The sequence below is a fragment of the Ambystoma mexicanum genome, chromosome 4p, assembly GCF_040938575.1.
Source record: "Ambystoma mexicanum isolate Mex_15411 chromosome 4p, UKY_AmexF1_1, whole genome shotgun sequence".
In the NCBI taxonomy this organism is placed as follows: Eukaryota; Metazoa; Chordata; class Amphibia; order Caudata; family Ambystomatidae; genus Ambystoma; species Ambystoma mexicanum.
This window is the reverse complement of record NC_090927.1, coordinates 1,259,523,853-1,259,537,857: the sequence shown is the minus strand read 5'-3', so window position 1 is coordinate 1,259,537,857 and position 14,005 is coordinate 1,259,523,853. Positions and strand designations below refer to the sequence as shown.

General features: G+C 46.3%; 1 protein-coding gene across 3 annotated transcripts in view; it reads left to right on the top strand.

Moving 5' to 3' along the window:
- Positions 1-14,005, top strand: part of SPRTN (SprT-like N-terminal domain) — a 349,183-nt gene that overhangs the window by 85,442 nt on the left and 249,736 nt on the right. For all 3 annotated transcript variants that reach the window (XM_069606943.1, XM_069606942.1, XM_069606940.1), the window contains exon 2: positions 5,456-5,555. In XM_069606943.1, the coding sequence (XP_069463044.1) occupies positions 5,456-5,555 (100 nt within the window). The remainder of the gene's footprint in view (positions 1-5,455; positions 5,556-14,005) is intronic.

Here is a 14,005-nt window from a genome sequence, read left to right as displayed (position 1 = left end):
AAGGAAAGGACTGGGGACAAACGGAACTGAATCCAACAGGCGCTGTGAGTGCTTTATATACTGGTAATGACATCAGCCTCGAAACGGAGGCCCTCGTGGAACATCGAGTCGACGGAATTGACTCTCAGCGCCCTCTGCGTAAACATTTTTCCGAAGCAGCTGAAGCTCGAAAAGATAATATCAAAAGATGAGGAATGTGTGAGAGAAACATCGAGTCAAAAGAACGTTACCAGGGGTAAGTAACTTGTTCATCTGGGTATCCAGCATGAACCACTGACCAGGAACTACCATTGTGGAATGAGGAGCTAGCACATAGCGTTCCACAAATCTAACTTCCACATAAGATGGAAACCTATCATTTTCAGTTATTTATCACCCTGTATGCTTTAAATGGCATATAGCTGTGTCCTAATGTTTGTTTATATATTGTAGCTGTGCATGTGGGATATTCAGTTGGGTGTCTTTGCTTGGCATCAGTTGGCCTCGTAGCCAAAAGTAGCTCCTGGTACTGTTGGTGTCAAGCTAACCAGGACGATCTTCTAGGCTATAAGCAGGAGCTAAATCGCTCCCAGCTCCTGTCAATTTCTAACCCTGTTCTGTGCCAAAGGCTGTTTCCATTTTGCCCACCGGCTTGTCAGGTGGGTACTGAACATAACGTATATTTGACTAGTTATTAACCATTCTGTCTTTAAGGGAATACGCTGGCGAAAATCACCCCACAGAAAACGAGGGAAAAGGGCAACTACAATGGCCCAGAGACAACAAAGGGAGAGGGGTGGCATCGATGCTGTAGTGAAAAACCCAAGCATCCCGTTCAGAAGTGAGAAAGTATATGGTTTTGTTTATTTCGAGAGGATGGCAGGTTTTTAACCCCTTAAATGCAGAGTGTTTTCCCTCCCAGTGCTGAGCCCTTTTTTTGAGATTTCGGTATGTCGCCATTCAATACCTTGTAATATTTTTGTTACATGAGCTATCTCAGCCAAATTTGGCCCCTTTTCTTCCCACACGTAGGCGGTCATAACGCCACCAAGGAATCCTAGTTTGCTGTTTGGGGGTGAGAACAAATAACAAAAAAGAGAGCACATTTTGTGTGTTTCAAGAAAATGCCAATAAAATGATGTACAAAGAAGCCTGTGATTTCTTTTCCTTGTAAGAGCTAGGAAGAAATAGTTTGCTGTTTCGCCATTTTCCGAGCTTTCAAGGACAGGTTGAGTGGAAACAAAAAGAAACCTATATTTTTGTAAGGTTACCAACAGTTTTGTGAAAGGTAGGCAATTCTTTTTTTTGTGTTTTTCGCCCTTTTTGTTCAATAGGCCATGCTTGGATGGAATGAGGTTAGGCCTAGCTGAATGGGAAGACAGAAAGCCATACATTTCAGAAAAGTAGACAAAATTCCAAGTTTAGGAAGGGGTCATTTGCGCAATTCAGGCAACAACTATGTAGGTAAAAATACCATAGTTTGGAAAAAATTACAGGGAAAAAAAGGTATGTGCCGGACATGTTCGGACCTGTAAGGTAAATGGCTTCTGTGAATATTGAGAAAAGCAACGCACCGCTACATTCCCCCCGACTCTTCTAGTGAGGGAATCGCACATTTTTCATAATGTTTCACAAAACGAGCAATACCACAAACCAAAAAACTGAGCCATGGTACACAGGATTTTTATGCTGACAGCCTAAACAGACCTACTTAGCATTTGAACATAAGGAAAACAAATTTGGTGAGGATTAGTAAGCATAGATTTTTTTGAAAGAGCACACACCGACCTTTTGAGGGATAGGTGACTCGTGCAGGTTACAAAAGCGTACAGCACCTAAAGCAGCGACTAAATGTAGGTTACATTTGGGAAATCAAAGGGTGGTTGTCATGATTGCTGCCCCTCATGTCCCCAGCCCTCCAAGATGTCAGGCTGGAGCCAGGCCACAACACCTACATGGCCCTCAAGGGCCTCTCCATCCCTCCAAAGACCCACTTGGAGTCAGACTTGGCGCTTGAAGCACCAGACTCACTCACTCCCATAGGATAACATTGGGGATTGGACTTGTAGTGCATTGATGGGGACAGGATGGATGCCCCCACATATTTCGGTTCCCAGAACTGCATGTGCAGTCTAGTCTTTTGGGTGTGGTTCAGCCCAGAGACACCTGGGATACCCAGAGACACCTGGGATACCCAGAGACTATTTAAGCCACGCCCAGGCTGAGAAACATGCTTTGTGTTTTCTGCACCTGCAGCGTGAAACTCACCGTGTTCGGAACGGTCTCTAGTAGGTCTGCATCTTTCTTCTGCGCTCAGCTCCTGCAAGAACAAGAACACCGTTAGGAACAGCCTTGCCTTGCGGCGCTTCTGCCCATCATTCATCACTCCTTCTGTTCTGCGGGCATCTTCGGCGGTGCCATTCCCATCCCGACACGCTGCTTCCTAATGAGAAGGGAAAAGAACAGAAAAAAGGCATTAGTAAGCATTCAGCAAATCTTCGCTTATTTTTTAAAGACTGTATGAGCTTCAAACGCTTACCTGAATCCAAGCCCCTCTGGGAGATCTCTGTCTCCGGAACTCCTCATCCATCTGCAAGAGGTAAAAGACACTCCAGGTTAGCGTGGAAACATCTAGAAGGCGCCACATACTGCGCTTACTCACTGCATTTCTTCTTCATAAACGGCATCCACGCTGAAAACGTCACGGCACCTAAAAGACACAGAAAAAGAACTGAGTTCAATACAAATACGAAAGGGTCGCATCGCGCTCTCACTCACCTTCAGCGCTACTCATCTCAGCAGCACGTCGCCATCCCCGGACACCGGCCATCATCTAAGGAAGGAAAGGAACGGAGTTAGAGAACTGTTCAAAAGACTCATTATACTTACCTGTCGGACTCTTGCCAGTGAAGTAACAAGCCCGCATCAATCGGCGCGCCCCTGCGCTGAAAGCAGGACGGAGAAAATAAGGTGAGCTGTGGATCAAAGCGAGGGGTTGGACCCCGGGGAAGAAGGGGTTCAAGCACACAGAGACAATAGGGAGTTAAACTCTGCCAATCCTGTGTTTCAGGCCCATTCTCCAGTCAAGTAGACTCCATGGAAGGGTTCGAGGTCGTAAGAGGTCAGAACAGGCTGAGTGACGTCCCTGTGGATACCAGGTGAGCGTTACAGTTGTGTAACAAAGTGCAGTAGCAAAAGTATGAAAATGTTATCAAAACCAAGAGAAAACAACTAATGTCCTACCTTCCCACAGGTGTCCTGATGAAAACAAATTTTCTCTCCAGTGGAAAGGGGGGGGGGGATTGAGAATGGGTACCCTGCCCGGGCTCCCGGGAACTGCCGCTGTGCTTGGAGACGGTATACCCACATGGGAGACGGATGCCCAAGGCCGGGGACATCACCCCCAACCGTCCTGGAGTTCTGTCTGGGCTATGTTACAGCTTTTCCCTCCCGAGAGGCATTGGCACACTGCCAGGGCTCACAGGTGGGGGACAAAACTGCAACACAGCTCAGCCCGAGCTCCAGGATGGTTGGGGGTGATGTCCCTGGCTTTGGGCAGCTGTCTCGCATGTGGGTCGGCCATCCCAAGCACAGCAGCAGGCCCAGGGAGCCCCGACAGGGTTCCTGTCCTTTACTGGTAATCCCCCCCGGCCCCCTCATCCCCCAACCAAACCTCCATAGACCAAGTGGTGGGAATGGTATTACCGTTTGGTGGTATGGCAGGATACCACCAAACGTAGGAGTCACAATGTCCCCTGTTATGCTTCCTGAAATACAGAGTGGTATTCAGCTTTCCAGAGAAAGGGTTAGGAAAGGGTTAGGAAAGGGTTAGGAAAGGGTCGAAGACAAGACCCATAAACGGAGGAAAAAAACCTATTACAGCTCCTGTACTAGGATAGAGGAAAGTGTGAATGCTAAATTGTGGTTGCAGCTGAGTGGCACATACAGGGTTTCGAGTGTCGTGGAAGGGGCTAGACAGGACAAGCACAGGACTTTCGGCCAACAAGTTTTCTTCGCACTCTCACGGGACACTCATTCCAGTTCCTGGTCTTTACTACTCTACTGTGAATGGCACAGCAGCCTTATGTCATCCTAAGTCAGTGGGGTGCATAGATGCGCTGCTTTGGAATTACTCTTAACCCCCGGTGGTGAAACACTTATGATTTCTTTTCTTTTTTTTCTTCTGGTCATATCAAACCCGTTAATAAAACCATCTCTCCTATGTTCTAGGACAACCAGACAATGTCCAGATTTCAGAATTCTATTACCATTTACAAACATTACACCAACTAGTTTCCGACAACAATCCGCGAAACATGACAAAAAGCAATGTAATTAACTGCACTCACCAACACACGACTTTGTGCTCTTCTTCTGCGTCTGCTCTGTCTACTCTCCACGAATCCCTGGTCGTGCCTGCTAGCTTTCCCCATCAATGAAATTGTCTTACCTTGGCCCTCAGGTTCCTGGGAATTGCGTTCGGCGACCCTTGTGTTTGGCCGCCAATCTTGTCATGGAAAAACAACCACGTCTTTTAATGACAGTTGGCATACACTGGACAACAGCAACCCAACGACAGAACAAGCCTCGGTGCAGCAACCCCTTTCCCTCTCGCCCCTCCTCTAGGCACCTACAGGAAGGCATCCATGCATTGCAATGGCGAGGGAGGCTCAGACCTGGCATGATATTGTCAAGAAATAATGTTTCAGGTGAATGTCAGTGCCTCAGCACACAAGTCGTAGGCAGCGGATGCGTTCTCGCGCGCAGGATGGAAGGTCGAACAGTTATACGTTTCTGGTCTTACTGGGTAACCTACTCATGGAGTTCCCACACTGTTAGGGGCCTGCTTACTACTGACGACAAGCAGCACTTTAAAACGTGCTTCTATATGCCCAGAGGGAACCCCGTCGGACAACTGTGGAAGCGAGTACCACTCGGTACTAGGAGGTAAAGCCTTCGATGTTGGGAGATGCACATTAGTACATTGGGCTCACACAACAATGGCATTAAGGCACTTGTTAAACATGGCAGTTAGCTTTTGCTGATCATTATTTTAACACAGCAAAAGTGTTCAAGGAGGTTTTTAAAAATTTCAAAACCCAGGTTTTTCTCTTTCCCCCCACACTGTTATATAGCTATTGCAATAGCCTTCAAATTTGAGTCCACAAAATATACAGCTTTTAATTGAATGAACTAAAGAATAATGTTGAAAGGTATTTGTTGTAATGGCTTTGTCTGGAATGCACAAATCGATCTAGAACTTCTATACGGTGCGTAGGGCCCTGCCTTTTTATAAAGAGAACCCTACGCATTTTAGCCCAGTTTTATTAAATCGTGTTCTTCCTCCAGGAGAAGGGTTTTGCCCTACATTATAGAAACAGCATCCTGCCCATTTCAACCATGTATGTATTTTATGATCTATATATATATTTGGCATTTGTCACACTGGTTAAATAGGAAGTTCATGTTCTTTCAGATGTGCTGGAGTATGCAGTTATGAAGGACGAGGTGGCCTCTGTTCGATACGTCTAAGCGGGCCGCTATTGAAGTTAAGACCACGAAAAGATCTTGTGGAGGTAATTGTATCTAAAGTACACCAGTAATCATTTTAAAATCAAAAGACACATTTTGAGAGGTATTCATATTCAGTATATGGCCTTAGTTACTTGTTTGCTAAAAATCCTTTTTTTTTTTATTTTTAAAGTATTCAACAAGCCTTGATCTGGTACCTTATGTCAACAACCCATTCTCCTAGGTGTTTTCCAAAACTGTGAGAGTACTAAAGGTTCATAGGAGCTGTTGCATGTCAGCCTTCCTACCCGCCAAGACTTTTCGCGCTTTTATTTAAATTTTGGAGATCTCAACCCCCACCGATATGACCTGGTCCATGAACTGCAACTTAACTTCACTCTCTCAGGCCACTTCTTGGTATATCTACATAATCTTCCTACTCCAGGGAACCCCATTGACCCACTTTCCTATCCTCCACTCTCGGCAGCTCTCTGTTTTGACCTCTTTCCCTGTGAGAACGCGCAAATACACTTCACCATCAATGCCCCTCCTCACTTCCCCCTCTTCACTGATCCCTGAAAGGAAATTTAAACCTGACTCCATTGCACCGTACCAGGATCAAGTGAAGTCCTCCCTTCAAACCCTCTATCCTCCATTTGCTCACTGAATTGAACTTGCCCTTGTTGAGTTCAACAACCCACTGGCTACTCCTTTGACTAACTGGCACTATCCTGCTCGCTTCTCCCCTAGACCCATCCCGTTATTGCTTACAAAGCAGCTCTCCTTGCCCTCACTACTGATCTTGACCCTGCTGAATTTCTTTACTGTGCAGTTTTTATACCCTTCTATCTTGAGACCATTATCTTTACTGTATTGCCAGCTACCTCGAGGTTCTCACTCTGTGATCCTGCACCAGTCTGGCTTCTGGTGTACACACTCCACGGAAACTGCTCCCAGCCACATCTCGCAAAATATAACTTTGGCCCACCACACTCACCTCTTCTCCATCCACTTGATCTTTCTGCAGCCGTTGACACTGTGGACCATCTCTCCCTCCTACAAACCCTATCCTCCTTTTGCCTTGAGGGTACTTTACTTGATTGGGGGTCTTTCTATTACTCCGACTGCTCCTTCTCCATCTCTTGGAACTCCTTAACACCTCACACTTTCCAGTTGGCTTTCCTCAGTGATCACTCATTGGCTCACTCTTCACCCTCTACACCTCTTCCTTGGGCAGACTGGTCTATGCTACCACCTCTTTGCTGATGATACCCAGTACTTTTTATTCGTTCCCTCTTCCACCTCTCTCCGATTGTCAGAAGGCCTAGTAGGACCGTTGTTATGTTTTCTCCCTTGTTCCCCCCCCTTTTTTTGTCTTATGGCACCTTGAAACACCATTTATATAGGTGACTTACAAATATCCAATAAATAAAACTTTCAAACAGATCAACAGCTGCCCCATCGCTATCTGACAGTGGATGGCTCTATGTTGGCTGATGTTTAACGTCTCCAAAATTAAGTCCCTTTTTTCTCTTGCTCCGGTGGTAATTCCACTCTTCAATCACTTCCCCCTCCTGTCCTCCTCCTCCTCACTCACTCATGCACAGCTGGCCATCTTGGGGTTCTTCTACAGTGAGCTATGACTCCAGCAGTTTTACTGCCACTGCTGCCAGGTTTAACCTTCTCCTTCAAAAAAAAAAAAGAGCTACCACCACCTATCACCCACTCAGTAAAAAATCCAACCTCCACCCATGTGCTCAGCAAGCTGAATAACTGCTTGATCCTCATCCTGTGCCCTCCTTACCTCTCCAAAACAATGTTCCAAACAGTGTTACGTGTACTCAACAACTTTCCTAGATCGTTCCCCACCTCTACTTACCACCGCCATACTAGATGGCTCTCCATGCTGAATCTCTCTACAATCTCCTACACCCTATGTTCAAATCCATCATCTCACTGCACCACTACCTTGCTGGATGCATCTCAGAGCTCCCACGCTCTGTGATCCTCCTCTCTCCATCAACCTTTCTGCCCCAAGCCCCTTCACTGTGCCTCCTACCCCTGCTTCGCTCTACTTGCCCTCTCCACTCAAATCCCCCAACCATCAAAGCAAGTGCATCAGTGGATTTATGAAAGTCCTGACCCGAGATAGCTTGTTAGCCTGCAAAGGGACACCTAACTGCCAGCTCGACAACTCCCCATTCTAACTCTCCTTTTGTCCTCATTCTACTCGACCTCTACTCTACCTTTGATACGGTAAACCACAACACCCTGATTGCACGTCTCCCTGATACCCTGTGCATCACTGATCAGGCCCTGCCGTGGCTAACCCCCTTTCTCTTTAACCGCCCATCCCAGGTGGAATTGGGGTCCTTTCTCTCTCTACGTGTGGTGTACCCCATGGATCTAACCTATACCCCTGGTTTTTCAATGGCTACATGGGCCCCCCCTGGCCCCTAGGACAGCCACTTTCACCTCCAACTTTCAGTGTTACGCGGATGACACACAGCACTCATTCAGGCTACCCTCAGCCTCATCCTCTCTCATACCTGACTGTCAGTCCGTAATTCAGTCGTGGTGTGCTGCAAACGACCTCTGTCTCAATTCCAGTAAGACAGAGATTGTCCTCATCGAGACCCCTGCACCTCTACCAACCAACGAAGCAAAAGATCTGGAGGTCATCTTCAACTCCACTCTCTCCTTCTCGTCGCACATCGTGGACATCTCTAAAAAGTCCCACTACCAGCTGCACCGTCTCAGATGTATTCTAACTTTTCTCACTTTCCCACAGAGGCTCACCGTCTCCAGAGCCCTGGTCCTCCCTAGGCTAGACTACTGCAACAGCCTCTTTCCCAACCTTCCTTCTTCTACCTCGTCCACTTCAACGCATCCAGAACAGAACTGCAAGACTTATCCTTGGCCTGAAGCCCAGGGACTGCATTTCTCTGGCGCGGAAATCCCTTCACTGGTTCTGTGTGGTTGCAAGGATTAAGTCCAAGACTCTTTGCATTGTCCACAACGCTTTCTGGGGCCGGGGCCCACTCTATCTGCAATACTCGCCTTCCAGAGCCCTCTGCTCCTCTTCCTCCAACTCTCTGTGGGTGAGCTGCTTCTCCAAGCAGAGGCTAGGGGGGATATTGTTATCCTCTGCAGTTGCCTCCCTCTGGAACAGCCTCCCTGCCTCTCTCTCTCTTCTGCCGGTTCTCCTTAATTTCCGGAAATTCCTCAAGACTTTCCTCTTCGCCTCCTCCTTCCCTCTCCCTCTCCTCTGCTAACAACCTCTTTCTGCTCTATCCCTCTCTTTCCTCTACTTCTGCTCAGTTGGTGTACCTTCAGGGCCTCACAGGTCCCAAGCTTTCCTCGCCAGTCTCCTGCACTTGCCTCCGGGCCTTGCACTTGCTACAGCACTACTGCACTTCGGTTACAACCCATGAGGGTGGTATCTCTCTGCACTTAACCCATGTTCTGATGGGAATGGGCGCACTTAGTCCCTATTCTCCCCCCTCCCCCCTTTGCACTTCCTGTTCTGTGCACCTGCACGATCTGAACGTACCACTCCTAGTAAGATTATTTGTCTTGTCTTCCTTATGTCTTCCCCTCCCGTGCATGGTTGTGCTTTGAAACACTTGTGTATAAGCGCATAATAATCAATCGACCTGATCTTCAGCCTATGTCCACTAATAATGGCCTTCACAAATCTAAATATTCATGTGTATTGCTTGTGTGTAAAATCTGGTGTTTTTACTTATGTATGCTCCCGGTCACTGCCTTGGGTATGTATCAGGAAACCATCAGATGTGACTGATATTAATGATCAATGACAATGGCCCAGAGGGCATCTAAAAAAACTGGTCATGAAGAGCCTCAACCACACCAGGTTTTCAAATAACAATGACTATGTAAAGAAACTTCCCTTTTAGAGTTGCTCTATTCAAGTGTACTTTGTGTGGATAGCCAGATAACATGGAGTAGGCTCAGCACTTCAAGACCATTGCTGTTGCCCGTTACCACCTTTTTGTTTTCGTATTCACCTTATTTAATTTTTTTATTTTTTTAATGAGCTGATTTTATTTGAGGGAGAGGACTTTTTACACAATGTTTTCTTTGGGTTCCGATTCTGCTTTTTGTGAAGAAACGTTTTGGCATGCAAGAACAAGAAGTTCACTTGTAAATGTGCTGGGTTATCCCTTTGACAGCCTTGAAAAAGTGAGCACCAATAACAGGCATACGCTTATTTTGCATATTTTCCTTTGGGAACAATATTCCAGGGGAATCGATGGCAATATAGTCATGAGATAAGAAAACCTATCTTAAGTTGAGTGTGTTTGCCAAGCAGGATCCAAGTTAATCAAATTGTCTTCCCCAACCCCAGGCTAAAAACATACATAACGCATATGGATTTGCTTCAATTTTAATAATACCGAACCAGGAATATTTGACCATATTTAAGTGGTCTAAGGGGTTTGGCTCTCGAGGATCTGACTTTTCCCTTCTTCCCCTTTTGTGCTCCCCACCCCATTCACCTACACATGGCCAAGTCTTTGTTCTAGCACTGCCTCTGCAGAACAAGATTATTCTGTGTTGATGGAGGAGGTGTGGTGTGTTTTATAGCTTTATCTGTTGAAGAAGCCTTCAAACATCAATCAAACCCTTGAGCATATCACAAGTCCCTCACACAAACATGCACTGATTTATTCTTTTTTTGTAAAAAATGTATTTATTCTTGGCGGACACAATTGAACAGCAGTTAAAGCAGGCATTGTGTATATGAAGCGGGGCTTTGGGTCTTGTGTTACTGCCCTGTACGTAGCATCAACAGCATAAAATGACATTGGGAAAACAGCAAACCCCCAATAGACATTCCATAATGCTGAGTTCCCCCACCCCTCGAATGCCCTCAGAAGTCATTGATAATAGATTGGAACCTGGCCAGGTAGACCCGAAATTCACACCATATGGCCTTTGGTTTGGAGGTACGTGGCAGCGTGGCAATATAAAGGTCCTCATAATTCTGAACCCAAATCAAGTCAGACGTCCAGTCTTTGCCCCTTAGTGCCTCAGCATCCTTCTACCTTCTAGTACACATTGCTTAGTCACAATGCATCCAATGTTAAGGAGAGATCTAATTCTCCTCTCGGGACATTTCCCCATAACCCAAACAAAACACTCATGGGCGAATATGGCAGTGCGCGATTCACCATTTGCGATAAGGTATCTATGATGTGCTTCCAAAACTCCTGCAGTTTGGCTGTCCACAACATGTGAAAATGATCTGCCTCCTCTGCATGGCAGCGGGGGCATCTGCCATCACTCCCTGGATAGATGAATTTAAGCCTGTTAGGGGTGTAATGCAGTTTGTGTAGTATGTTGTATTAAATTAGCTTAAATGTAGAATTAAACCACACAGTCTTGGTCAGCGAGCACATCTTGTCCCACTGTTTTTACTGTTGTAAAGGCCACGATGCGCAGGACGGCGCATTGTGCCAACCGATGTACCCGAAGACGCTTTGAGTGTGTGCAGCTAAACTTTCACCTTCCTCCACAAGGAAAAATGTGATACGCTGACCCGTTCGCAGTCGCCGGGTGCGGACCGCAGCACCTTCCCTTGTCCAAAAGGACAAAAAGACATGCTGCAAGAGTTTGTGATCCTTGGTGGTATCATTCCTCATCTTAGAAGAAGAGGAGCCACTACTCCAAGGACGGCCAAGCGGAAGAGGTCCTGCAGGTACTTTTTCCCACCCAGTCCTCTACTCCAGAGGATTGAGAGGCGTTCAGTATGAAGTTGCTTGTCATCTTTGCCAAGGCCCTGGCGGCGATGGGCGGACTGCATCGACCCTGATGGTTTCGGCCAAACCGACTTATCCCACCACCCTTGAAAGAACTGGCAGGGACTCTGCCGTGAGACACGGCAGAGTGGCATACCGTTCCGTCTCAAGATGTCAGTCCACTGACTTCAGGTTCCTGTCTAGCGGTGCCGGCGATGCCGGAGTGGCAAAAGAGTTGCTCCCACTCCCCAGAAGGGCACTTATGTCCCATTAAGAGGACATCTCTGATGAGGCATGAATCCTGTCCCTTTCGGGCTAGAGCCCTTCTAGGCAAGAGAAATGGGAGACTTCCGAAAGGAGTTTTACAAGGAACAGGGTGACTTGGTAGACCCAGCGGTTGACATTCCATCAGTGCAGTGCCATTTTCGCTGGCTCTCGAGCTCATCCACGAGGAACCCTTTCCCTCTTCATGCTAAGCAGACTCGGAGCAGGGGTCTTCAGACCACAGCGACTCCCTCCTCACAAAGTCTGCTCCTTTGGCTTAGGTGCTCCATTCTCCCCCAGTTCAGCTACTAGTGAACTCGGTGTGTTCCTTTGATGAAAAGTGAATACTTTTGTTTTTCTCAATCTGGCCAAAAGAATTCCTGTGGTCTTAATGCTCTCAACCCCTCCCCCCACCCCATCAGCAATTTGTTTTCATGTAGGTAGAATACAAAGTTTAACTTGTATCAGACTAATTGGAGAACTAGCAAAAACGAGCATCGGCCAAGCCAAAATAAAAAGTGGCATCTGCCCATGCAGATTAAACAGTAATGTATTTACTGTATAACGTCTAACAGTCAAACCTGTAATTATGAGCATTTGATGCATTTAAAATCTTTCTATCTATTTATAGTGGCATCTTTTTTTTATATTTGACACTCTTTTGCATGTTTTGAATGAAATGCAATGCACAATTTAAGCTTAGTCTTGTCCAATGTTACACTTGATTTGAAAACCGGTGGCCGTACTTTCAATGTAAATGTAGAAAGTCTTAGTTACAAAAGGGGATTTCATCCTATCTTGCTGCTAAATTAAAGTTCATCAGAATCCAGACCTTGGGCCTGCTTGTGCTTTGGCCCCTGCAAATAATATTGCTTCAATGTTGTTGGGAGGGAAAACCTTGTCATTTGTCTGGTGTTGTCTATTACCTAAGGAGTTATTTATCTAGATTTCACAGGTACAGCTTTTTCACTGTTGTTGAAAAAACTGCAACATGCATGAATAAAGCAAAGGCACAATGTTTAGCTGGCTCACTTTGATTTAGCTAGCTTCAATTTCTGTAATTACTTTCTTACGTTTCACAAGAAGGAAACCAAGCCACTGCGGCAGAGAATATTTTTTTCTTTGCTCTACCCTGATTACCCTTCAGTGTGCTCTGTCAATGTTGAGGACCTGTTGGTTTGAATGGGACTTGATCTGGTCCATGTGCCCTATGTTTGATCCCTTCACACTAGATGAACATTACATTAATTGAAGTCTGTCACAGCGGACTGTGATATAGGCCAATACCCATATTCTCTACATAGATGTTGTCACTTTTTACATGTATGAATTCTGGATACCTGTGGGACACAGTGATTAACACTGGTTATTAGAAATCGTCCTATACAGTGGGTTGACAAGATGGATGGAATGCCAGAAGTGCCAGAGAAGTGGGCTTTCTGTTCTGGTCTGCCTGTTATGTGATATGTCACTTTGAAACAGTATTTATTTGCTGTATAAGCGAACAATAAATAAATACGTTTATAACGTGCCTGTACACAATTGTTTCCCAGCGAGGGAGGACATGACAAGCGATCTTACTAGGCCTTGTGTGATTCATGTTGTGCAACTGCTCCAATGCAAAATTTAGGGGAACGGAGGGTGGGGAAGTACCATGGAGAGGGAAGTGCAACCAGGACAGCGCGACACTGGGTAAGTGCAAGGAGGCAGAGCCCTGTAACGGTTACAGTTACATCCCCCAAGTGCTTGGTAGGCCCGGACCAGTGCAGGGGGGATGGAACATGGAGCGGCCTCATACCCAGTGAGACTCTGAGGGTAGCCAAGCAAACACTCGGTGCAGGGGAGGGAGAGAGAGAGAAAGCAGAGGGCAAAAGGAAGGTCTTGAGCTGCTTCCAGAACTTCAGGTGGTCCGGCTCAAGTTTGAGATGGGCAGGGAGGCCCTTCCAGAGGGATGACCCAGCAGAGGAGAGAGCTCTATTGATATTGATATTTTATTTCTATCGCGCTCGTACACAAGTGTTTCAGAGCGCGACAAGGCAAGGGAGGGGGACAGGGGAGAACAAAACAATGATCATATTAGGCCCAGTGACATTGAGAACACACAAGTGCATGGAAGGGGGGGAGAAGTGGAAAGTGCGGAGCAAAGGAGAAACAGATAAATAATAATGAATAAATAAGTAAATAATAAAGGCAAAAAACAGTGCAGCCAGCTATTGGCAAGTGCTGGGTTTAAGGCAGCAGACAGGTTAGGTCTGATAAGTGCAGGAAGGAAAAGGGGGTGGCTGTATGGGTACAGATACAGATACGTGGGGGTAGAGTCAAAGGCTTCCCAAGCCAATAGCGTGACAGGAGGTCGCTATAGCCTTGCAAAAGGAGCTAGATAACTGCTAACTCAGAACAAAGAATCACCGTGGATGAATAAAACATTATAAATTTATTAAACAGGAAGACATTTTTGTGCCATAATCTGGCATATATGCATACAT